The sequence below is a fragment of the Grampus griseus genome, assembly GCF_964374135.1.
Source record: "Grampus griseus genome assembly, chromosome: X".
Lineage (NCBI taxonomy): Eukaryota > Metazoa > Chordata > Mammalia > Artiodactyla > Delphinidae > Grampus > Grampus griseus.
In genome coordinates, this window is record NC_138999.1 from 71,243,011 (window position 1) to 71,269,273 (window position 26,263).

The 26,263-nt window shown below is 34.5% G+C and overlaps 1 protein-coding gene across 1 annotated transcript in view; it reads right to left on the reverse strand.

The window, feature by feature from the left end:
- The window catches only part of HDX (highly divergent homeobox), a gene marked incomplete at both ends in the record, with an annotated part of 148,713 nt that overhangs the window by 14,776 nt on the left and 107,674 nt on the right, over positions 1-26,263 (reverse strand). Inside the window, 3 exons of the mRNA XM_082681158.1 lie at positions 4,462-4,545; positions 7,410-7,489; positions 18,907-19,114. Coding sequence (XP_082537284.1) covers positions 4,462-4,545; positions 7,410-7,489; positions 18,907-19,114 — 372 coding nt within the window. The remainder of the gene's footprint in view (positions 1-4,461; positions 4,546-7,409; positions 7,490-18,906; positions 19,115-26,263) is intronic.

Here is a 26,263-nt window from a genome sequence, read left to right on the forward strand (position 1 = left end):
CAAACAAAATAGATAAACCATTAGCCACACTCATTAAGAAAAAAAGGGAGAAGACTCAAATCAATAGAATTAGAAATGGAAAATGAGAAGTAACAACTGGCACTGCAGAAATAGAAAAGATCATGAGAGATTACTGCAAGCAAGTCTATGCCAATAAAATGGACAACCTGGAAGAAGTGGACAAATTCTTAGAAATGCACAACCTGCCAAGACTGAATCAGGAAGAAATAGAAAATATAAACAGGCCAATCACAAGCAGTGAAATTGAAACTGTGATGAAAAATCTTCCAAAAAACAAAAGCCCAGGACCAGATGGCTTCACAGGCGAATTCAATCAAACATTTAGAGAAGAGCTAACACCTATCCTTCTCAAACTCTTCCAAAATATAGCAGAGGGAGGAACACTCCCAAATTCATTCTACAAGGCCACTATTACCTTGATACCAAAACCAGAAAAAGATGTCACATAAAAGAAAACTATAGGCAAATATCACTGATGAACATAGATGCAAAAATCCTCAACAAAACACTAGCAAACAGAATCCAACAGCACATTAAAGGGATCATCCAACATAATCAAGTGAGGTTTATTCCAGGAATACAAGGATTCTTAAATATACACAAATTAATCAATGTGATAAACCATATTAACAAATTGAAGGAGAAAAAACAAATGATCATCTCAATAGATGCAGAGAAAACTTTCAATAAAATTCAACACACATTTATGATAAAAACCGTGCAGAATGTAGGCATAGAGGGAACTTTCCTCAACATAATAAAGGCCATATATGACAAACCCACAGCCAACATCATCCTCAATGGTGAAAAACTGAAAGCATTTCCACTAAGATCAGGAACAAGATAAGGTTGCCCACTCTCACCACTCTTATTCAACATAGATTTGGAAGTTGTAGCCACAGCAGTCAGAGAAGAAAAGGAAATAAAATAATCCAAATCGGAAAAGAAGAAGTAAAACTGTCACTGTTTGCAGATGACCTGATACTATACATAGAGAATGCTAAAAATGCTACCAGAAAACTACTAGAGCTGATCAATGAATTCGGTAAAGTTGCAGGATACAAAATTAATGCACAGAAATCTGTGGCATTCCTATGCAGTAATGATGAAAAATCTGAAAGTGAAATCAAGAAAACACTCCCATTTACCACTGCAACAAAAAGAATAAAATATCTAGGAATAAACCTACCTAAGGAGACAAAACACCTGTATGCAGAAAATTATAAGACACTGATGAAAAAAATTAAAAATGATACAAATAGATGGAGAGATATACCATGTTCTTGGATTGGAAGAATCAACATTGTGAAAATTACTCTACTACCCAAAGCAATCAACAGATTCAATGCAATCCCTATCAAACTACCACTGGCATTTTTCACAGAACTAGAACAAAAAGTTCACAATTTGTATGGAAACACAAAAGACCCCGAATAGCCAAAGCAATCTTGAGAACGAAAAAAGGAACTGGAGGAATCAGGCTCCCTGACTTCAGACTATACTACAAAGCTACAGTAATCAAGACAGTATGTTACTGGCACAAAAACAGAAAGATAGATCAATGGAACAGGATAGAAAGCCCAGAGATAAACCCACACACATATGGACACCATATCTTTGATAATGGATGCAGGAATGTACCGTAGAGAAAGGACAGCCTCTTCAATAAGTGGTGCTGGGAAAACTGGACAGGTACATGTAAAAGTATGAGATTAGATCACTCCCGAACACCATACACAAAAAGAAGCTCAAAATGGATTAAAGACCTAAATGTAAGGCCAGAAACTATCAAACTCTTAGAGGAAGTCATAGGCAGAACACTGTATGACATAAATCACAGCAAGGTCCTTTTGACCCACACCCTAGAGAAATGGAAATAAAAACAAAAATAAACAAATGGGACCTAATGAAACTTCAGAGCTTTTGCACAGCAAAGGGAACCATAAACAAGACCAAAAGACAACCCTCAGAATGGGAGAAAATATTTGCAAATGAAGCAACTGACAAGGGATTAATTTCCAATATTTACAAGCAGCTCATGCAGCTCAATAAGAAAAAAAAGAAACAACCCAATCCAAAAATGGGCAGAAGACCTAAATAGACATTTCTCCAAAGAAAATATACAGACTGCCAACAAGCACATGAAAGAATGCTCAACATCATTAATCATTAGAGAAATGCCAATCAAAACTACAATGAGATATCATCTCACACCAGTCAGAATGGCCATCTTCAAAAAATCTAGAGACTATAAATGCTGGGGAGGGTGTGGAGAAAAGGGAACACTCTTGCACTGCTGGTGGGAATGTGAATTGGTACAGCCACTATGGAGAACAGTATGGAGGTTCCTTAAAAAACTACAAATAGAACAACCATGTGACCCAGCAATCCCACTACTGGGCATATACCCTGAGAAAACCATAATTCAGAAAGAGTCATGTACCAAAATGTTCATTGCAGCTCTATTTACAATAGCCCAGAGATGGAAACAGCCTAAGTGCCCATCATCGGATGAATGGATAAAGAAGATGTGGCCCGTATATACAATGGAATGTTACTCAGCCATAAATAGAAACGAAATTGAGCTATTTGTAATGAGGTGGATAGACCTAGAGTCTGTTGTACAGAGTGAAGTAAGTCAGAAAGAGAGACAAATACCGTATGCTAACACATATATATGGAATTTAAGAAAAAAATGTCATGAAGAACCTAGGGGTATGACAGGAATAAAGACACAAACCTACTAGAGAACGGACTTGAGGGTATGGCGAGGGCAAAGGGTGAGCTGTGACAAAGCAAGAGAGAGGCATGGACATATATACACTACCAAACGTAAGTTAGATAGCTAGTGGGAAGCAGCTGCATAGCACAGGGAGATCAGCTCGGTGCTTTGTGACCACCTGGAAGGGTGGGATAGGGAGGGTGGGAGGGAGGGAGATGCAAGAGGGAAGAGTTATGGGAACATATGTATATGTATAACTGATTCACTTTGTTATAAAGCAGAAACTCACACACCCTTGTAAAGCAATTGTACACCAATAAAGATGTTAAAAAAAAAAAAGAAAACACTGGATCATTAAATGTCCTTTAGAAGTCAATTAAAATGATAATTCAAATTTCTGGGCTGGATACTCTGGCCTGTCCAGGTCTTCAGCTTGAAACCTTCTCAAGTGGGCTCGTGCCCCAGAGTGGAAATGTACTAGAAAGAATCCTCTGAGTCTGGTTCCAGCCTTATCTGAACTGTTTGCGTGTACTAAGTGGAGCACACTTAACAGCTGTGCAATCCGGTCCTCTCGTTTGTAGTTTCCATAGCCTGTGCCAAGTGGTGGCTTGCAGAGCCATTTTAATTCTGAACTGGGCATTTAGAAATATTGTATGACCATGTGGGAGTGATTACAAGGATCTCCTGTACCTCAGAACCAACAACTTTATAATTTTATTAGCTGAAAATACAGTTTAAATATAGGATTATATTGTGCTCTTTGACCACTTAGCAAATAAATTTCAAAAACTAATTTCCTTCTGTGTTTACAATGTTCAATATTTTAAAGTCTGACATGTTATGAACATTTGGAAAACAGAATCTGTTGAATGACATAACTTTCAATTATAGTAAAACTGAAAATAGTTTTGAGAAAATGACAGCTGTTGTCTTTTCTGATTAAATGTTATTTATTGTTAATATCTTAAGATTACTAGTCTCTGCTTTGAAGATGTATGATATTTAAGAAAATAGCTTTTGTACATGAAATGGATGAATCTGTTGCCAAATTTCAGAAGGCCCCAAATTACCTAGTAAGACAGGATATTGATTAACAAAGGAAAAACAATTACACCTCTATGCAGAAAACATATTGACATATTAGACTGATAGTTTATGTCAAAATTTAATAAAAACAAAATTATGTATGGCACACTGTCAAAGTAAGTCTTTCAGTTCAGTAACAAATGACATTAAGAAAAGGTAATTTCTTTTAATATTCATTCAGTATTTGCTTTGGGAATTGTTTTTAAACTTCTAAAACAGGTATATTCTTATATTCAATAAATATCTTCAGAAATTGAAATTCAAGATAAAATTAGCAAGGGACACTGGAGAAAATACCCCCTTTACCATCATTTAAAAATGAACATGGACTTTAAAAAGCCATTGTCATACATTTCACATTAACCACCACTATGCCTTATCTTGCCATACACCATCAATAATTACTCCTGTTCAGCAAACTGTGCTTAAAACCATAACCACTAAACCAGCCAGCATTAATTAAAATGTCCAGCACTCTGACTGATATCCAAGTGCCTGAGAGAGTCAATGCAGAGTCCCAGTATACCTAATTTATCAAATAGAAGTGAAATAAACCGGTATGGAGGTACTGTAAAAGTCTGCCTCCTTTAATACCTTCTCTTAAAAAATTCAGAATCTGAAAATACTTTTACCTTATAATCCAAGAGAGAATTCACTTGTTCTACTTCAGAATTACTTATCATGTCACTTTCTTCATCATCAATAATTTCTATTTTCTGTAACACAAGTAAAGAAGTTTTCCTAAATATATATCTGATCATCACTATACTCAGTAATGTATAGAGCATATATACATTCAATATTCAGTTTTAGTGATGAGGTTATCTAGTCTAGGTTATCCAGAATAACCCTAACTGACTGGTTCCTCAGCTTTACACCCAGTATGTGTCTGAGCCACCTCCCTTAGTAACAGAAAATTATTGTAATACTATTTAAAACAGAAAAAAAACACTTTCACAATATCCCTGAAATAATAGGCATTCGAACTCTGCTTAAATAGTGCCCTCCAGGAAGGGAGCTTGCTTCCTATAAGGGTAGTCTATTCAACGATAACCAAATTTAATTGGTTGGAAGGGCTTTCTTTTTTAAGTTTCCATATATCTCTTTGCAAATTGTAATGTAAAATATCAACATATGACATGTATTGCAAAGTCAAATACAGCTTTAAAAAGAAATTCACTTACTTACGGCACTCCATTAGTTATACAATTAAAAACAGACATTTATAGTGTAATGGCAAAAAGAGCAGGATGATTTGTTTCCTTCACTAGACAGTGAGAAAGAGAAGAGAGCAAGAACAAGAGACACACTAAACTGCCCTTAGCTTTAGAATTAAGGTACAGCATAATTTGTACAGTATCTCGCACACAGTAGGTACTAATTAAATATTTGTCAAAAGAATGAACAAAACAGCTTAGCACTGATGGAAAAAAAAATGACCAATAAGCTCCAACCATGGAGGAAAGGCAAGTTCTCTAATCATAGAACTTTTTTTAAAAAAAGAAAAAGTAAAACGAAAAAACAAAATTGGCTTTAATTTTTCTTTTGCATATGAAAAACACAGTTAAGAAAAAACACTTTTAAACATTTAAGTCCTGCCAACCCAAAAGAAAATTTAAAAAAGAGAAAAGCTAAGCTAGAGTTAGTCACTAGGCAGTCTTTTAAGAACAATCACATTAATAGCAACATGTCGTAGGCAGAATTTGAAATCAAGTTTCCTACCCAGCAATAGATATGGTGATTAAAAATCACAAATGAACTGGGAATGATCATATTTGATATATTGCCTATGAGGATATGATACCATAACAGCGTTTGTGACCTGCTGGTTTCTGAGTCAGGAGGACAGCTGCAATGAAATTGCTTTCTACTGCTGCCTGGAGATGAATCTAATGTTTTGTTTTCTATTATAATCACTATAAACTTGGGGCTTAATCGTGTAAGCTCTCACCAGAATGCAGATTTGATATCTTTTTTGATGTTGTTTTTTTAGATTTTTCTATTTGGATTGGTTCTTGGAAAAAAGAGCTAAGTAATCCAGGGAGGAAGGCCCCAAGGACCACTGTATAGATTTGCGCATATAAATAGGTCTTATATGTCTTTGTGATTTGTCATCCATGAATAATTGGGGACACTCAAAAGTTATAGGCAGAGGAGATCAACTTTTGAAAGTTTGGAGTTTTGTCTCTGAAAATCAATTGCTCTTGAAAAATTAGGTGCCTAAGTGACTGTGGATCATCCCATGCCACGACTTCATTCATTATCTTCAAATGTCTGCCACAGGGGAGATCCAATGCTGAGAAATTCAGACTAAAAGTGAACATGTCTTTAGGGGAAAAGAGTTCCAATTTGTAAATAATTGTATATAATTTGTAATAGTATTACTCAAATCTGGAGCAAAGGAGATTATTACTTGGTGAAATTAAGAATATTAGCACAATTAATAATTGTGGAAAACAATTATTACTAGCTATCTAATGAAAACACAACTTTGCCTCAGAATAAAAGTATGTTTTCCTATATGTCCATTGAATTTACTCTTAGAAGGGCCAAATATAAACTTAAATCAGGACTGAAATCAGTAAAATGCAATCCTAAATTACACTCTGTATGTGGAAAATACTGTTATATATTGTTGATATCTAACAAAAAAAGAACAAAACTGTATTTTATGTGCTCAACTTTTATTAAGGAGATGTGACAGAATTATAGTGTCAGATAAATAATGTTTGTAATGGAAGCCAGGGTAAATCTTGAAGTTACAGCCATTTTGTAACAGAAAAATCCATTATAGGGACCATTTGTAAAGTTTACAATCAAGCACAAGCACAAAACACTGATTCAAAAGCAAAAGCAAAAGCACAATGACATTTGCCTTTATGTCTGACTTTAGGTTAATACCATCTTGATTTCTGTATTATTTGTTGGAGTCAGAATATAAACAGATGCTGCTGATACAGCTGCTTAGAGAAGATCTCTACATATCAATGTTTACATTTTCACAAAACTCAGTTTAATCCACATGTAGGCTGTATCTACTTGCTATTCAGTTTCTTAATACTGCCTTTCTTCCATTGCTGCAATTTTTAAGATGACCAGCAGAGTCCAATTTAACTAAAAAGAAGAAAAGTTTCCAAAAACAGTATAGATAGGTATGGTCTGAACAAAGAACACAAGAATCAGGAATCCTTGGATACAAGTCCCAGAACTAAGTAAGCCTTCCTCCATGGTCTCAGGCTAAACTTTTTTAACTCTGCCATCTGTCAAATGAGAAAAAATCTGCTCTTTGCTAAATGTGTTGAAGCAAAATAACTTGTTATGTATAAAATGTCACATGTGTAGTAAGCATTAGGTTTTTATATTTGCAAAGCTCCTAAATTAAAAAAAACGGTATAAATGACATTGCTTTAAATTTCATTTATTAAACCCTATAAGACATATCATTGCATTGGTAACAGATCCGTTTTGGTTTGTGAAGTGGAGCAAGACTTTATTCTGACAATGCTGATATTGTCACCAACTGGAAACAAATCCTTGGAATCCATCATATAATGAGGAAAGAATTTCAAAACGTACATACCACATTATCTGAGGATACTGTATGGTGGTTCTCCTCCTTATGAGCCCTTGCCTCATTTAGAACAACTTCACTGGACTCCTCTACAGAAACAAAGAAGGCCATGATTTCATTTTTCATTCCTTAAAACTTTATTGAGAATGCTTTTTTCAAAATCACTTAAATAATTTCTCTATTGTAAAAAGACACAAATGGCAATTCTACTTCTAACAATGTATTCTAATGAAATAAATGTGGATGGATTTGAATTTAAGAATGGTCATCACTGTGCTGCTTATAATTTAAAAAATGAAGTAACCTATATGCTTAACAATGAAGGCTTGGATAAATCGTGTAGGGCTTATCCTTACAATAAATACTAGAAAGCCACTAAAAATGAAGTAGAATAATAGTTGATAATAAAGAGAATATTCATGATCTATTGGAAAGAGAAAAACTGAAGGTGACAAAATCTACTCTATAGGTACACTGTGATCTTAATTTTATAAAAGAAAACAAGTACACATTTTCATGGAGAAAAGAAATACTGATGTTATTTACACCAAAACATTGCCATTATTATTTCTGATTGAAATTACAGGCAACTTTTATTACTCTTCATTTTGTCTAATTTACTTGCTTTAATAATTCTTATTTTCTTTCATTTGCTTATTTATATTTAAATATTTTCTACAATAAACATGTATTGCCCATTTTAATAAGAAAAAAGTGATACAAATAATGTTCAAATACATGATATAAAGCTATAAATATAGTACATTTTCAATTTTGTAAAAAGGGATGTGTATATGCGTGTACACACACACAAACAATCCTGTATATATGCAGAGAAAACACTGGCATAAATATTCTCTCAACCCCATTTCAAGAGAGGATATCACTGAGGGGTAGGAATATTTCTAACTTTTTCATTGTATGTTCCAATATTTTATATAATGAACATGTATTCTTTTTATGATCAAAATTTAGTATTCTGATACTGTAGGGGGAGTGGCCAAGATGGCAGAGTAGGAAGACCCTGAGCTCACCTCCTCCCATGGGCACACCAAAATTGCAACTATTTCAGAGCAACTACCCATGAGAGCAGCATGAAGACTAGCAGGAAAGAATCTTTACTGCTAGACATATAATGAAGGAGCCACAAGAAGAGGGGTAGGAGGGGCAAAGACACAGTATAGTGAAGAACCATACACCTGGGGAAGGTGACCCACAAACAGGAGGATAATTATAATTGCAGAGGTTCTCCCCAAGGAGCAAGGGATTGAAACCCCACGTCAGGCTCCTCAGCCCAGGGGTCCTGCACTGGGAAGATGAGCTACCCGGAAAGTTTGGCTTTGAAGGCAGGGCTTACTTTCAGGAGAGCCAGAGGGCTGTGGGAAAAAGACTCCACTCTTAAAGGGCACACACAAAATCTCACACCCTCCAAGATCCAGGGCAGAAGCAATAATTTGAAAGGAGCCTGGCTCAGATGTACTTGCTGATCTTAGAGAGCCTCCTGGAGAAGCAGGGGGTGATTAAAACTCATCTTGGAGACACAGACGCTGGCAGTAGCCATTTGGGGGAGTTCATTCCACCATAAGGACCTTGTTGCTGGTAAGCACTACTTTGGAATCCCCCCTCTAGCTTATTAGTGCCAGGACTCACCCTGCCCACCAACCGGTGGGCACCAGTTCTGGGATGCCGCAGACCAAACAGCTAGCCAGGAAGGGACACAGCCTCACCCATGAGCAGGCTGACTGCCTTAGGATCTCCTAAGCTCCCAGCTGCTCCAGGACCTGACTACATCCACCAGAGTGCCCAGGACCTGGCCCAGGTCACCAGTGCACCTGTGCTAACCCCAGGACTCCCAGGGCCCTATAGCCAGAGACTGTGGGACACAACTCTGCCCATCAGTGAGTGGCACTGTCACCACTTTTATTCAACATAGTATTGGAAGTCCTAGACATAGCAATCAGATAAGAAAAATAAATAAAAGACATCTAAATTGGAAAGGAATAAGGAAGACTCTTACTGTTTACAGATGATATGACACTATACATAGAAAATACTAAATATACCCCTAAAAAATACTAGAACTCGTCAATGAATTTGGTAAAGTTGCAGGATAACAAATTAATATGCAGAAATCTGTTGTGTTTCTATACACTAACAGTGAACTACCAGAAAGAGAATTTATGAAAACAATCCCATTCACAATCGCATCAAAAAGAATAAATTACTAAGGAATACATCTGACTAAGGAGGTAAAAGATCTGTACTCTGAAAATTATAAGATACTGAGGAAATAAATTGAAGATGACAAAACAGATGGAAAGAAATTCTGCGTTCATGGGTTGGAAGAATTAATATTGTTAAAAGAACCATACTACACAAAGCAATCTACAGATTCAATGCGTTCCCTACCAAAATACCAATGGCATTTTTCAGAGAACTAGAAAAAATAATTCTAAAATTTGTATGGAAGCACAAAAGACCCCAAATAGCTGAAATAATCTTAAGAAAGAAGAACAAAACAAGAGGTAGCACGCTCCCTGATTTCATACTATACCATAAAGCTACAGTAATGAACAGTAAGATTCTAGTACAAAAACAGATACATAGATCAACAGAATCAGAGAGCCCAGAAATGAACCCACACTTATAAGGGCAATTAATCTATGACCAGGGAGGCAAGAATATACAATAGGGAAAGTACAGCTTCTTCAATAAATAGTGTTTAAAAAACTAGTCAGCTACATAGAAAAGAATCAAAATAGACTACTTTCTCACACCATATACAAAAACTCAAAACAGATTAAAGGTTTAACTGTAAGACCTGATATTATAAAACTTCTAGAAGAAAACATAGGTAATAAGTTCCTTGACATCAGTCTTAGCAGTATTTTTTGGATATATATCCTCAGTCAAGGAAAACAAAAGCAAAAATAAACAAATAAAACTACATCAAACTAAAAAGCTTTTGCAGAGTAAAGGAAACTGTCAACAAAACAAAAAGGCCGCTTACTGAATGGGAGAAAATATTTTCAAAGGATGTATCTGATAAGGGGTTAAGATCCAAAATATACAAAGATATCATACAACTCAATATCAAAAATACAAACAACCCAAGTAAAAAATAAGTAGAGGACTTGAATAGACATTTTTTTTTTCGAAGAAGACATACAGATGACCAACAGGAAAAGATGCTCAACATCACTAATCATCAGGGAAATGCAAATCAAAACCATTTTGAGATATCACTTCACATCTGTCAGAATGCCTATTATCAAAAAGGCAAGAAATAACAACTGTTGGCGAGGATGGGGAGAAAAGGGAACCCTCGTGTACTGTTAGTGGGAATGTACATTGGTGCTGGCAGATACTATGGAAAACAGCATGGAGACTTCTCAAAAATTAAAAATAAAACTACCATATGATCTAGCAATTCCACTTCTGGGTATTCACCAAAGAAAATGAGAACACTAATTCAAAAAGATATATGCACCCCTATGTTCATTGCAGCATTGCTTACAATAGCCAAGAAATGGAAGCAATTTAAGTGCCCATTGCTAGATGAATGGATAAGGAAAAATCTGGTATACACACAGACACACACACACACACACACACACATATACACACAGTGGAATATTACTCAGCTATAAAAAGAATGAAATCTTGCCATTTGCAAAAGCATGGATGGGCCTAGAGGGTATTATGCTAAATGAAATAAGTCAAACAGTGAATGACAAATACTGTGTGATTTCACTTATATGTGGAATCTAAAAAACAAAACAGAGGAACAAACTAATCAAAAAGAAATAGAGTCATAGATACAGGGAACAAACAGGTGGTTGTCAGATGGGGTGGGGTGTGGGCAGGACAGAAATAGTTGAGGAAGATTAATTGGAAGAAACTTTCAATTACAAAATAAATTAGTTACAGGTATGAAATGTACAGTGTGGGGAATTATAGTCAATAATTATGTAATATCTTTGTAGTGACAGATGACAACTATACTTGTCATGGTGAACGTTTTGAAATGTATAGAAATATTGAATCACTATTTTTTATATCAGGAATTAACAAAGCATCATAGGTCAATTATACTTCAGAAACAAACTCATACAAAAAGAGATCAGATTTGTGGCTACCAGAGGCAGGGGGTGGGTGGATGGGAGATTGGATGAAGGTGGTCAAAAGGTACAAACTTCCAGTTATAAGATAAATAAATACTAGGAATGTAATGCACAACATGACAAAGATAACTAACACTGCTGTGTGTTATAAGTGAAAATTGCTAAGAGAGTAAATCCTAAGAGCTCTCATCACAAGGAAAAAAATTTTCTATTTCTTTAATGTTGTTTCTATATGAGGTGGGGGATTTTTACTAAAACTTTTGTGGTAATCATTTGATGATATATGTAATTCGAATTATTATGTTGTACACCTTAATCTTATACTGTGCTGTAGGTCAATTATATCTCAACAAAACTGGAAAAAGAAGTTTGCATACTGTAAGTATGAATGAGTAGTCAATCACTGGCTGTCATACTAATAAAACAGCAATGAAATTTTTTTAAAAACCCTGATAGTTTAAAAATGAGAAAAGAAAAAATAAAAGAAAAGTTAACTCAGAAAAATCAGTGTACTAAAAAGTTCTCTGTGCTGAGCTAGGAGAAGTGGCTAATTCACAGTATAGTGTGTCTACAAGATAATCCTCTGTCTTAAGATTTCCCCTACCTCTATCCCTTAGAAAAATAGGGCTAATGTTTCTCTCTTTTCTTTCTGCACAGCCATGTCATAGATTGTTTGGATAAATACTAGTGGAAGTTCTCAGCCCCTCGGTAATGAACAATTTATTTCACCATAGAAAGCAGAACAGAAATAGTTATCAGTTCTCCTAAGATTTTTTGAGTCCATTCCTTCCCATGGAAAGACATATAAGGGTGCAGTGTATGAACATGGGAAATGACTAGGAGGAAAACATTGCTCATCCAGGAACTCACATATGAGTGCATTGAGAATTAAAGATATTCAGGGAAGTTTTACCAGAGTTTTAATGCAAAGTCCACTAAAAATTCAACTGATTTTTTTTCTATAAAAGAATGGTTCCTAACCCTCCTACACTGTGGGTGGGAATGTAAATTGGTACAGCCACTATGGAGAACAGTATGGAGGTTCCTTAAAAAACTAAAAATAGAGCTACCATATGACCCTGCAATCACACTCCTGGGCATATATCAGGAGAAAAACATGGTCCAAAAGGATACATGCACCCCAATGTTCATTGCAGCACTGTTTACAATAGCCAAGACATGGAAGCAGCCTTAATGTCCATTGACAGAGGAATGGATAAAGAAGATGTGGTACACATATACAATGGAATATTACTCAGCCATAAAAAGAGAATGAAATAATGTCATTTGCAGCAAAATAGATGCATCTAGAGATTTCCATACTGAGTGAAGTAAGTCAGACAGAGAAAGAGAAATATCATATGATATCGTTTATATGTGGAAACTAAAAAGAAACGATAAAAATGAACGTATTTACAAAACAGAAACAGACTCACAGACTTAGAGAATGAAATTACGGTTACCAGTGGGAGAAGGGTGGAGGGAAGGGATAGTTAGGGAGTTTGGCATTGACATGTACACACTGCTATATTTAAAAAGGATAACCAACAAGGACCTACTATTTAGCGCAGGGATCTCTGCTCAATGTTATGTGGCAGCCTGGATGGGAGGGGAGACTGGGGGAGAATGGATACATGTATATGTATGGCTGAGTCGCTTTGCTGTGCAACTGAAACTATCACAACATTGTTAATTGGCTATACTCCTATATAAAATAAAAAATTTAAAAAAAGTGGTTCCTAGATAGAGGAAATTTTATTAATTATTAGGACATTTCAAATCACCGTATTTCAAGTCCTGTGTAATCAGCAACTAAATGAAATGAAGGAAGGGAAAATTGTCATCAGATTTAGATGCAGAGCTGGTATTAGTACTGGTGCCCTATAAATAGGAGTTATATTGCTCATCAACAGATCTTTACTGGTATCATTCCTTAGAGGTTTGCCTTACATTTCTGTTCTCACTTGCTCGTAGCTTGGTAAACAGTTCTGCTTTACCAGCAACAGATTCATCCATGATTTGATGATTCTTTTATAAGATGCATATAAAAACTGTTTTGAGGATTTCTAAAGTAAAAAGGTATGAAATTATACAGCTGAATAAAGCATGTTTTCTTTTGCTTATAGGTAGCTTACACATCTGTAAAAGTTTGAAAGCTAAATACTGTCAATATGTCTGGTTATTACTCAACAAAAGCAGCTCTCTTAAATGGAAAATAAATAAGTAGAATACTAATCAGTGAAAGCTCTAGTGGGCACTTTATGTGGTGGCCACATGCTCACACTAAGTAGCTGTACGCAGAATTATCTTTCATGTGCATATCCACATACATAATAGGTACAGCTGAAAAGAGGCTTTGTTATAAAATTTAACGAATTTAACATTATAGATGTTGTTTCTATACTTTAGACAGTTCACTTCTCAGGATAGTATAAATCTTTAAAGTTGCTCAACCATAAATATATTTTGGTAGACACAAAACTTGAAATTAAGGAGCTGAGTCATCTATTACATTTGCTAAAGTTTGCAGTTCAATGTGGGGGGTGAATCCAGGTAGTCTTTTCGTTTTCAATGCCAACCACATATCCTTTCACTTCACCTCCACACATGGAAAGGCAAAGGAAATGGGAGAAGCGAAGGTGGAAAGTAGGAGGAAATTAGAGGTAAGTCAGAAGCTCTGTATCAGGGAAGTACCTACTCTCCCAGAAGCAAAAGAATGGACTTGAAACCGCTAAAAGATCAACAGCACTTTTTTGTGACTTTGGCTAACCCTGCCTTTTACTGTATTTTAAAAAATAATCCTTGTTTTTGCTCATAGAGTTCTTTTCTAGAATATTTTTAAGTGATTTTAATTGTTTTTTGACATGTAAAATGTGAGCCCTGATTTAAAGACATTTTTTTTATTCTTAGACATTTAAAAGACTCTAACCCTATTGAATCAACAGCTGTATTATAAAGGACCTTGAGTTTCAAGTTGTTAGTTTTCTGAAATAGTATGGGAAGCTACTCTGATTATCTTGCCTCCATATCTCTAAGATGTAATTAATGGAAACTCAAAGTAAACATACATTCGACTACAGTTTCATAATTGGAAGAGAATATGGTCAGCATATTTTAAAGGTATTATGTTAATCTAGGCCGGATGATACAATTCCCTTAATTGTCACAAAAGAATCACACAGTTAAATCAGATTAGTATTCTCCATCAGTAAAATGAGGATGATAACAGGACAGCACTAGTAGGAAACCATACGGAAAAAGACTCTTCTCAGTATTTGAAAATTCTTTTATGCTTTTATTTTGCAATTTCTGATGAGAATGAAAAGGTTACCATGCAGCTGTGAAAAATAAGCCACCGAGAGGAATCCTAGGCAATCTCACTTCCCATCAAGTGTTTTTTGATTCATGCATTAAATTATCTCTCATTTTTCTCATTAGATCTTGATTACTATATCAGCTGTCTAGAGAGCAAGCTATTAAATGACAAAGGATGCTAGCGTAGGAGCAGTGGTCCATTAGCAACCTTAAAATTAACTCACTTTTTTCCCATTAACTATTTTATTTTTTAAAATTCCCTTTTAGGTGGGGAAGATGGAGTTGGGGAATGAAACTCCCCTTAAGGGCTTATATAATTTCCTTTTATCAGAATATTTCCTCACAGTTCTCTGACCCACCCATAGAAACACACAAATCCCTACCTCCCCACTATCCCTCAAATAGCTGCCAGACATCATTCTCTAAGGATCTATTTAGAATCACTGAAAATATTTGTACACAAAAGCTGCACATAATTAATGTATACAATTTGGTGAATTTGAACTTGTATATACTTTTGTTACCACCACCACAGTCCAGGTAATAAATGTATCCATCACCTCCAAAAGTTTCCTTGTGTCCCTTTTTTTGTGTTACAAATGCTTAACATGATTTACCCTCTTAAGTTTTTAAGAATACAATCACTTATTACTAACTACAGGCACTGAGTTGTTCAGCAGTTCTCTGGAACTTACTCCTCTTCTGTAACTGTAACTTTATATCCATTGAAAAACAGCTCCCCATATCCCTCTCCCTCCACTCCCTCATACCACTGTTCTATCGTCCACTTATGTACCTTTAACCACTTTAGATGCCTTATACGCAACCTCTATGAGACCATTGAGATAATGATGCCTCTTCCTTCTGAAATCGTTTTCTTTCCTTGGTTTTGGTAATAACATACTATCCTGATTCTCCTATATCTGAATGTTCTTTCAATGGCTCCTTTTTCTCCTCCAGAAATCTGGATATTTCTCAACACACTGTCCTTGTCTATCTTCCTTTCTTGTTTTCCATTTCTCACCTAACTAAATCATCTATTTCTATGGCTAGACATTTTTTTTTGGCCTCGATATGGGTGACTCCAATATTTCTTCTCATATCTTACCCCTTCTTCTGAGCTCCAGACCCATATTATCCAAGGGTATGCTGGTCAGCTCCACATGGATGTCCTGTCCTCATTTAAAACTCAGCCCATGCAAAACTGCATTCATCTTCCCACATTATCCTATCCATTTAGTGCAGTAACAAAAATCTTAAATGAATTTGGGGAGAGGTATTGGGTAAAGGTATGAACTAAGTTCATCTAGAAGAATCAATGTACTACAAGAGCTAAGAATGAGAGCCTTTCCAGATCTTCAGATATCTTATAAAACCACAATTATAAACAATCAGATCAATCTAACATAATAGGAAATCCAGAATTTAATCCATGTGCGTATGTATACATACATGAATTTGTGTCTATCTCTCTCTCTATTTCTCTATCATCTATCTATCATCTATCTATCTATCTATCTATCTATCTATCTATCTATCTATCTATCTATCTATCTTTGATTTAAAAAAGCTACACAAACTCACTGGAAAAATGCTGACTTATTCAACAAATAGTGTAGGGGCACTTGGTTAATCATTTGGAAAAAACAAAATTAGGTATTGTCTTCACGTATCTTAAAGCAAAACAATTTCTAGGTGGGATAAATATCATGTTGTAAAAATGAAGCCATAAGGATACATGAAGCAAATATGGGGTATGTTTACATAATTGTAGTACAAGGAAGGATTTTGTAATCCTGTCACCAAAGTCACAAACCATAAAGGAAAGAATTGGTATATTTAACAATATAAAAATTACAAACAAAAGTTCTGACATTTGAAAACCCCATAAGCAAATTTAGAAGGCAAAAATAAACTGGAAAATATAGTGTGAATAATACCCTGACCGATAAAATAAAAACAAACAAAATGGGCCAATGCAAAATTCTCTCTCTCTATTACAGATGTAACACCCCCACTATATATTATATGATTCATTTATATGAAATGCCCAGAAAAGACAAAGTTATATAGTCAGAAATCAGATCTGTGGTTGCCTAGGTTTGGAGGTGGGAGTGGATACTGGCTGAAAATGGGCTCAAGGAAATTTTTTGAAGTGGTGAAAATATTCTATAATTGGATTTTAGTGATTTGAAGAGATTATTCTAAAATTTGATTTTAGTGATGGTGATGGTTGTACAACTCTATAAACTTAACTAAAAATCATTGAACTCTACTTTTGCAATGGATGAATTTTATTCTATGTAAATTAAACCTCAATAAAAGTGTTCATAAAAAAGGTGTCAGAAGAGGACTCTTTCTATGCTTGAAGTCAAATGAAAAATACTTCTCATGGACAAATGGTATGATTACATGTTATTATTTGAATTCTCATTTAGGGAAGCACTGAGAAGTATTATAAAGATGATCCAGCCTAATTCCCTTATTTTGCAGATGAGAAAACTAAAGCCTGATGAATTAAATACTTTGCCTGAAGTCACATAATCAGCTAGTGGAAGATCTAGGACTCGTACCCAGATTGTCCAACTACTAGTCTGGTATTTGTCACATTACATCATACTCTCTTTGATTACAATGCATTTAAATTGCTCTGACCCAAATTGACTAGAATTCCAATAAAATTAAAACGATCATATACTATAATTTATGGATTGTTGTAATAACCAATATTTTGAATCATGGAGATCATTATTGTGGTAGATGAGTGTCACTTTTTGTGATGACAATGTGGGAGACTGCTTAGGTGGAAGCATTAAAGATCAAAAAGGTAAAATACAACTGTTGGTGAGGATATGGAAAAAACGGGGTAGAGCCATTATGAAAAACAGTATGAAAGTTCCTCAAAAAATTAATAAAGAAACTACCATATGATTCAGCGATTCCTCTTCTGTATATATCCAAAGGAAATGAAATGAGTACCCCAAAGACGTATCTGTGCTTCCATGTTCATTGCAGCATTCGTCACGGGATGGAAACAACCTAAGTGTCCATTAACAGATGAATGGATAACGAAACCGTGGTATACATATACAATGGAATATTAGTCTTTAAAAAAATCCTGCCATTTGCAACTGCTTGGATGAACCTAGAGGACATTATGCTAACTGAAGTAAGCCAAACACAGAAAGAAAAGCATTGCATGATCTCACATGTGGAATCAAAAAATGTCAAATACATAGAAGCAGAGAGTAGAATGGTAGGTACCAGGGTGAAGAGGTGGGGAAAATGGGGAAATATTGGCCAAAGGGTACAAAATTGCAATTACATAGGATGAATAAGTCTAAATAACTAATGTAGAGCATGATGACTAAAGTTAACAATACAGTTGACCCTTGAACAACATGGGGGTTACAGGCACCAACCACCCTGCACAGTTAAAAATCCAAGTATAAATTTTGACTCCTCCAAAACTTAACTATTAATAGTCTACTGTTGACCAGAAGCCTTACCAATAACATAAACAGTTGATTAACACATATTTTTTATGTTATATGTATATTACATATATTTTATGCATTCATGACATACCTTTTTCTTAACTTTTTCGATATTTCTAGGCTACATGGTTTGTCTGCAAGTTTTTCCAAATTGTTGCAAATCTCCAAAAGTTTTTCCAATGTATTTATTGAAAGTAGACCAGTGCAGTTCAAAGCCATGTTGTTTAAGGGTCTACTGTACTATATTGAATGCTGGAAATTTGCTTTGGAAGTAGATTTCAGGTGCTCTCACCACACACACACACAAAGGTAACTATGTGAGGAGATGGATATGTTAATTAGCTTGACTGTAGTAATCATTTCACTATGTACATGTATATCTAAATATGTTGCACACTTTAAATATATACAACTATCATTTTAAAATAGAATAAATATATGTCTATTCTTTTCAAATATTTAACCAAATGTTTTGAGGACTTTAGATTTGAAGTGCGGTAAGCTGAAAAGCAAGTAAAAAACCATCAAATTCACAGAAGATATCATTAGGAGATGGAGCATATAAAATACCTTGCGAGCTTCCTTCAGACAAACAGATGGATACTTCATCATTTCTGTCATTATCCTCTCCTACTTCAGGACCAGCTTCCTCTCCTGGTGTGAGTGCAGATAAAGAACCAGATTCGGGCTGCTCAGAAAAATCAGCAGGGCCTCCTCTTGGAGGTGGAACTTCAATCCCCATTAAACGATATTTTCTTCTTCGATTCCCAATCCAAGTCTTTATAAGAGAAATAGAAGAGAAAGTTTTGTAAAAATAGAAACCTTAGCAGTTCTAGCCATTAAAATAATGAATGGATACAGCATAAAATATGATTAAAAAGAATAAGTAGATACCTAGAATAATGCAGTTTTATTATTACTCAATAAGCTAAAATAAAAGTAGCTGCTTTTATTTTAAAATACCTTATTAGAAGAAATATTTATCTAAATACTCAGACTTTCAAGCAACATGCAACTTGTCGCAGAACACTTTTTTGTTTTTGTTTTTATTTCTGGTGAAAATTATCCACCAAATATTTCAAAAGAAACATGAATTGGTTCTTTTCTGAAAGGGACCAGACATGCAGCTCTAGCTATAGTTCATATCCCATTTCCAGTCTTGCTCTTTGTACGTGAAAATGTGCCCTCTAGTAACTTTGTTTGGCTCCATAATGACTACCTGCATATTTTAAGTATTCTAAAATTGCATTTTATTAGATTTAGAATCAATTTTTAAAACTTTTTATAGTAAAATAAATTTCGAGTTACAGGAAGTTGCAAAAATTGGTCTTCATTCAGTTTCCTCCAGTTTACATTTTACATAATTATAGCACCATAACAGAAAAAGGAAATTGATATTGTACAATATATGTGTACAATTCTATGTTCCTTTATCACACCAGTCTTCTCCTCCCTCCCACCATCCTCAACTCCTGGCATCCACCAATCTGTTTTCCACCTCTATAATGGTGTCATTTTGAGAAAGTTATATAAATGGAGTCATACATGTGACTTCAAAAATTTCAAAAAATTGGCTTTTCTCATTCAGCTTAATTTCCTGGAAATTTATTAAAGTCACATATATCAATAGTCCATTCATTTTTATTGCTAAGTATTCTTCCATGATACTTATGTACCATTTTGTTTCTGTTTCTTTGCAATGTTTTTTTAACCCTTCACTTGGAGGACACTTGGGTTGTTTCTAATTTTTGGCTATTATATACAGCTAAAAATCTTCTATGAACAGTCATGTACAGGTTTTTGTGCTGATGTAAGTTTTCATTTCTCTGAGATAAATGCCCAAGAATGCAACTGCTGGGTCAAATGGTAATTATATGTTTAATTTTAAAAGAAACTGCCAAATTGTTTCCATAAAAGTTGTGCCATTTTATATTTCTACCAGCAATGTATGAGAGATCCAGTTTCTTGGCATTCTTGCCAGGACTTCGTATTATAAGTAATTCTTTTTCTTTTAGCTGTTCTCATTGGTGCATGTAGCAATAGATCATCAAGTTCTTAATTTAATTTCCCTAATGGCTAGTGATGTTGAAAATCTTTTCATGTGCTTTTTGCCATCCATATATCAGTGAAATGTCTCTTCATGTCTCTTGTACATTTTGTAATTTTTGTCTTTTCTTTAATATTAAGTTTTGAAAGTACCTTATATATTCTAGATATGAATTTTTGTCAGATAAGTGGTTTTGCAAAATTTCTCCCATTCTGTAGCAGATATGAGTTCTTTGTCAGATATGTGGTTTGCAAATATTTTCTCCTCATCTGTAGCTTGTATTTTCATCATCCTTGTCTTTTACAGCACAAAAGTTTTTTTTTTTTAATTTTGATGAAGTCCAAGTTACTGCTTTTTTCTTTTATGGATTATGCTTTTAGTCCTATTCCTAAGAATTCTTCACCAAGCCCTAGGCCACAAAGATTTTCTCCTATGTTATCTAAAATTTTTATAGTTTTATTTTTTACACTTAAATCTCTGATCCATTATGAATTCACTTTGTATAAGGTGTGAGATTTACATCAAGGTTAATTTATGTTTTCCTATAGATATCCAATTGTTCCAGCACCATTTCTTGAAAAGACTTCCTCCATTGAATTGCTTTTGCACCTTTGTCAAAAATCAACTAAGTTGGCCATGGTTGTGCAGGACTATTTCTGGGCTCTCCATTCTGTTCCAATGATCTATACGTCTTATCACCCTGCCAATACCACAGTCTTGGTTACTGTAGTTATATAATAAGTCTCAAAATTGGGTAGATGGATTTCTTCCACTTTATTGTTTTTGTCAAGAACTGTTTTAGCTATACTAGCATATTTCCTTTCCATGTGAATTTTAGAATTATCTTGTCTACATCAACAAACAATCTTGCTGGAATTTTATAGGAATTATGTTAAACCTGAATATCAATTTGGGGGGAATTTACATTTTTACTATGTCGAGTCTTCCAGTACATGAACACAGAATGTCTCTCCATTTATTTAGAATTTCTTTTATTTCTTTCATCAGTGTTTTGTAGTTTTCAGCATACAAATCCTGTACATGTTTTGTTAGAGTTACATGTAAGTATTTGATTTTTTGAGGGATTGCAAATAATTTATTCATATCTTAAATTTCAATTTCATTGCATTTATTTTTACTATATAGACATGCAATTGATTTTTATATGATGATCTTGTATCCAGAGACTTTGGTGAATTCATTTATTAGTTGTAAGAGTGTTTTGTAGATTCTTTATGATTTTCTACACAGCTAATCAAGTGTATCTTTTATTTCCTTTTCTTGATTTATTGTGCTAGTTAGAACTTCTACTACTATATTGAATAAAGGTGTTTAGAGTGGACATCTTGTTTTTGGTCTCAGAGGAAAAGCATTCTATTTTTCACCGTTAAAGTATGATGTTAGCTGTAGGTTATGGGTACTTGTAGATTCTTTTTTGGGGAGACTTTTTTGAATTCAATTTCCTTAATAGTTATAGGGCAACCTAAATGTCCATTGACAGATGAATGGATAAACATGTGGTATATATATACAATGGAATATTACTCAGCCATAAAAAGAATGAAATAATACTATTTCCAGCAACACAGATGGGCCTAGAGATCATTGTATTAAGTGAAGTCAGACAGAGAAAGACAAATATCATATGATATCACTTATATGTGGAATCTAAAATAATGATACAAATGAACTTATTTACAAAACAGAAATAAGACTCACAGACATAGAAAATAAACTTATTACCAAAGGGGATAGCGGGGTGGGGGAAGAGACAAATTAGGAGTTTGGGATTAATATATATACACTATTATATATAAAATAGATAACCAACAAGGATCTACTGTATAGCACAGGGTACTATATTCAATATCTTGTAATAACCTATAATGGAAAAAAATCTGAAGAAGAATATATATATATATACATATATATATATATACATGTAACTGAATCACTTTGCTGTACACCTGAAACTAACACATCATTGTAAACTAACTATACTTCAATTAAAAAATGGTTAATAATAAATAAATGAATGTATATATTTTTATGTTATTCTTTAGGTCCTGTGGTCCCTAGCAGATGTGAGGTCTTTCCACCCTTCACAGTCTTCTTATATTTGTTTTATATATAATGTCTAGGGATTTTAGTTGTACTTACTGGGAAGGATAGGGAAAATTATGTCTACTCCAACATTTTTTGGAAGCTGCAGTCTAAAACCAATTTTATTCTCAAGTTTCTCATGTAATTTTCAAAAAGCTCATTTTATATGATTAGAGTTTGTAACCTTTATAATTTTGCCATATGACTCTACAAAGTAGAATTGTCACGCCAATCTACAAAGTGGAAGAAGAATTCTTAAAACCTGTATATTCTCTTTTAGTGTAGAAAGTCATTCAATAGCATTTCATAATTTCAGATCTAAATTTGATTATGGTACCATTTCTTTGTATACCAAGTAGAATTGCTTCTATACAACAAGGTCCACTTCAATACAAAGCCACCTTAGATATTCTCTAATGTAAATAAAAAACATGAATAAAGTTAACTTTTACGTGGTAAGATTTTGCAAAAAAAAATGCAGGGCAAAACAGAAGAACTATTCAGTTAGTCCAAGAAGATTAATTCTTCTTTATAATTTTTTTTGGGGGGGCATTTTCTCTTCAAATTCAGGATATGTAGTACCTTTGATGTATTTAGCATTCAATGCTAAATGTGAAACCTGAAACATATGGATTGCTTTGTAGGCTCCCAAGTGAATATTACCTGGTAGAAAAGGAAAATATTTATGGATATTAATTTTTCTAGTTTTGCTAAATTCTCCCATAGGTGAAACACTATTTTAAAGAGTATAGTTCCATTTCAATTTCCCAGTATATGGTCTCATTGAGAATAAGCTACTAGACTTCAGAAAAAGTAAAGAATTTCAACTTCTTACTAAAGTTCCATTAAATTGTCATGTACTTTCTCTATTTCCTGTCTTTGAATACGACGCTTATCAAATACTGATGCTTCTTTTTCACAATAATCTTAGACACAGATGCTTGGGAAAATGATGGTGTGGGCAGAAGAAGAACGATACCAGTTTTCTTAGGATGCTTTTGGCTTCCTTTGGGTCATAAAGGCTTGGGAAGAGAGAAGAAGACAGAAAACAGAAGCCAATGTCCATTTATTTTCAACTTCTTTTTTTCACCCTTCTTGGGAGAAATGAATGATTATATACTGTATAATGATAAAGGTATAATAATATGTGAACATTGGGACTATATGGAAATTTATTACATACTAGGGCTGACATAGTTCCTCTCTGGCTATTTCTCAAAACTGGAAGGCACCAGGAAAATAATTCAGTATACAAACATAATCTTAATGGGTTTATTACATTTTCAAAGAATCATAGACGATGGAAGAGATCTTGGAAGCCAACTAGCCTAACCTTCCATTTAAGGTAAAAGTTTCTTCTTCAGCATTATAGGTGGATGGCTATTCAGTCTTTGTATGAAAATAATAGGAACATGGAACATACTACTTTATAAGGTTCCTCAGTCCAGTTTTTGGATAGTTTTTTTTTCCAAAAATGTTCTCCCTAAAACTGAATCAGTATCTATTGTCTTATTAATTCTAGGCCTTGGTTCCAGTTTTTCACTCTGGATCCACCTTACTCCAAATAGCCTCTTCTACATTCCAGCTATCAATTATGTAAAGAGTATTTATTCCTATTTCTGGCTGTGCCATGTGGCTTGCAGAATCTCAGTTCCCCGACCAGGGACTGAACCCAGGCCACGGCAGTGAAAGCGCCAAATTCTAATCACTAAGCCACCAGGGAATTCAAGTATTTATTTCTTTGTTTCAAAATAAATACCCGTAATTTTGTATAATACAGTTTTTCAACCATTTTATATGACCCATGGTCAAGTTTTTTTTATCACTCTGAGACTCAGATTCCTTAACTGAGGAAACTGGAAATTGAGATAATTGGTTTCCAAATCTTTAGTCTCCTGGATAAACTTTATCCCTCCAGAGTTGCTCATAAATTTATAAAATAAGTATCTTCTATAACCATTTGTAGAATAAGTATCTTCTATAACCATAACTCCAATGTATTGACAGCTCAAATATATTGGCTATTTAAAATGATGACTCTCAGGCCCTATAAGTTTCTAAGTACATTTCTATTAAAATAATTAAAAAATAATATTCCAAACTGCCATTAGTTTAAATGTATATTATTATATATTTTTATTCTGTGTGCTATAAATAGAGGGCACACCTTTCTGTTAAACATTCATTTGTTTGAAGGAAACCCTCTTACAGTGTTGGTAGGAATGTAAATTGATGCAGCCACTATGAAAAACAGTATAGATATTTCTCCAAAAACTAAAAATAGAACTACCATATGACCCAGCAATTCCACTCCTGTACATATCCAAAAAAAAAAAAAACCACTAATTCAAAAAATACATGCACTTCAATGTTCTTAGCAGCATTATTTACAATTGCCAAGATAAGGAAGCAACCTAAGTGTCCATCAACAGATGAATGGTTAAAGAAGATGTGGAACACACACACACACACACACACACACACACACTGCAATACTACTCAGCCATGAAAGAACAAAAAAATTTGCCATTTGTAGCAACATGGATGGACTTGGAGGACATTATGCTAAGTGAAATAAGTCAGACTGAGAAAGACAAATATGTATGATATCACTTATATATGGAATCTAGAAACTACAGCAAATTAGTGAATATAACAAAAAAGAAGCAGACTCACAGATACAAAGAACAAACTAATGATTACCAGTGGGGAGGGGAAGGGCAATATAGAGATGGGGCAGTGGGCAGTACAAACAGTTGGGTGAAAGACAGGCTACAAGGACGTACTGTATAACACAGGGAATATAGCCAGTGTTTTGTAATAACTGTAAATGGAGTATAACATTTAAAATAGTATAAAAATTTCATTCTTTCATTCCACAAATATTACTGAACATCAAGTACATACCAAGCACTGTTCTAGTGCTGGGGATAGAATAGTGAAAAGGCAGGCCTGATATACACCCTTGTAGAGCTTGAATTTACAATCCAGAAGATGTATACACAATAAACAAATAGACAAGAAAAATACAAATCACAAAATTTGACCAATTACTATGGAGGGAAAGAACCAACTAGAATATTTAGCCACAGTGACATAGTGTAGTGAAGTGAAATCCTTTCCAAATTTGCCTATCATCAGAATTGCTGGGGCAAAGGAAATATATAGATTCCAAGGTCCTTCCCTGAAAATCCTGATTAGTAGGCCTAGGATGGAGTGAGCTGTATATTTTTTTAACATATTTATTGGAGTATAATTGCTTTACAATGGTGTGTTAGTTTCTGCTGTATAACAAAGTGAATCAGCTATACATATACATATATCCCCATTTCGCCTCTCTCTTGTGTCTCCCTCCCACCCTCCATATCCCACCCCTCTTGGTGGACAGAAAGCACTGACCGGATCTCCCTGTGCCATGTGGCTGCTTCCCACTAGCTATCTATTTTACATTTGGTAGTGTACATATGTCCAAGCCACTCTCTCTCTTCATCCCAGCTTACATTTCCCCCTCCCCATGTCCTCAAGTCCATTCTTTACATCTGTGTCTTTATTCCTGTCTGAACCTAGGTTCTTCAGACCTTTTTTTTTTTAGATTCCATATATATGTGTTAGCATACGGTATTTGTTTTTCTCTTTCTGACTTACTTAACTCTGTATGACAGTCTCTAGGTCCACCAACCTCACTGCAAATAACTCAATTTCCTTTCTTTATATGGCTGAGTAATATTCCATTGTATATATGTGCCACATCTTCTTTATCCATTCCTCTATCAATGG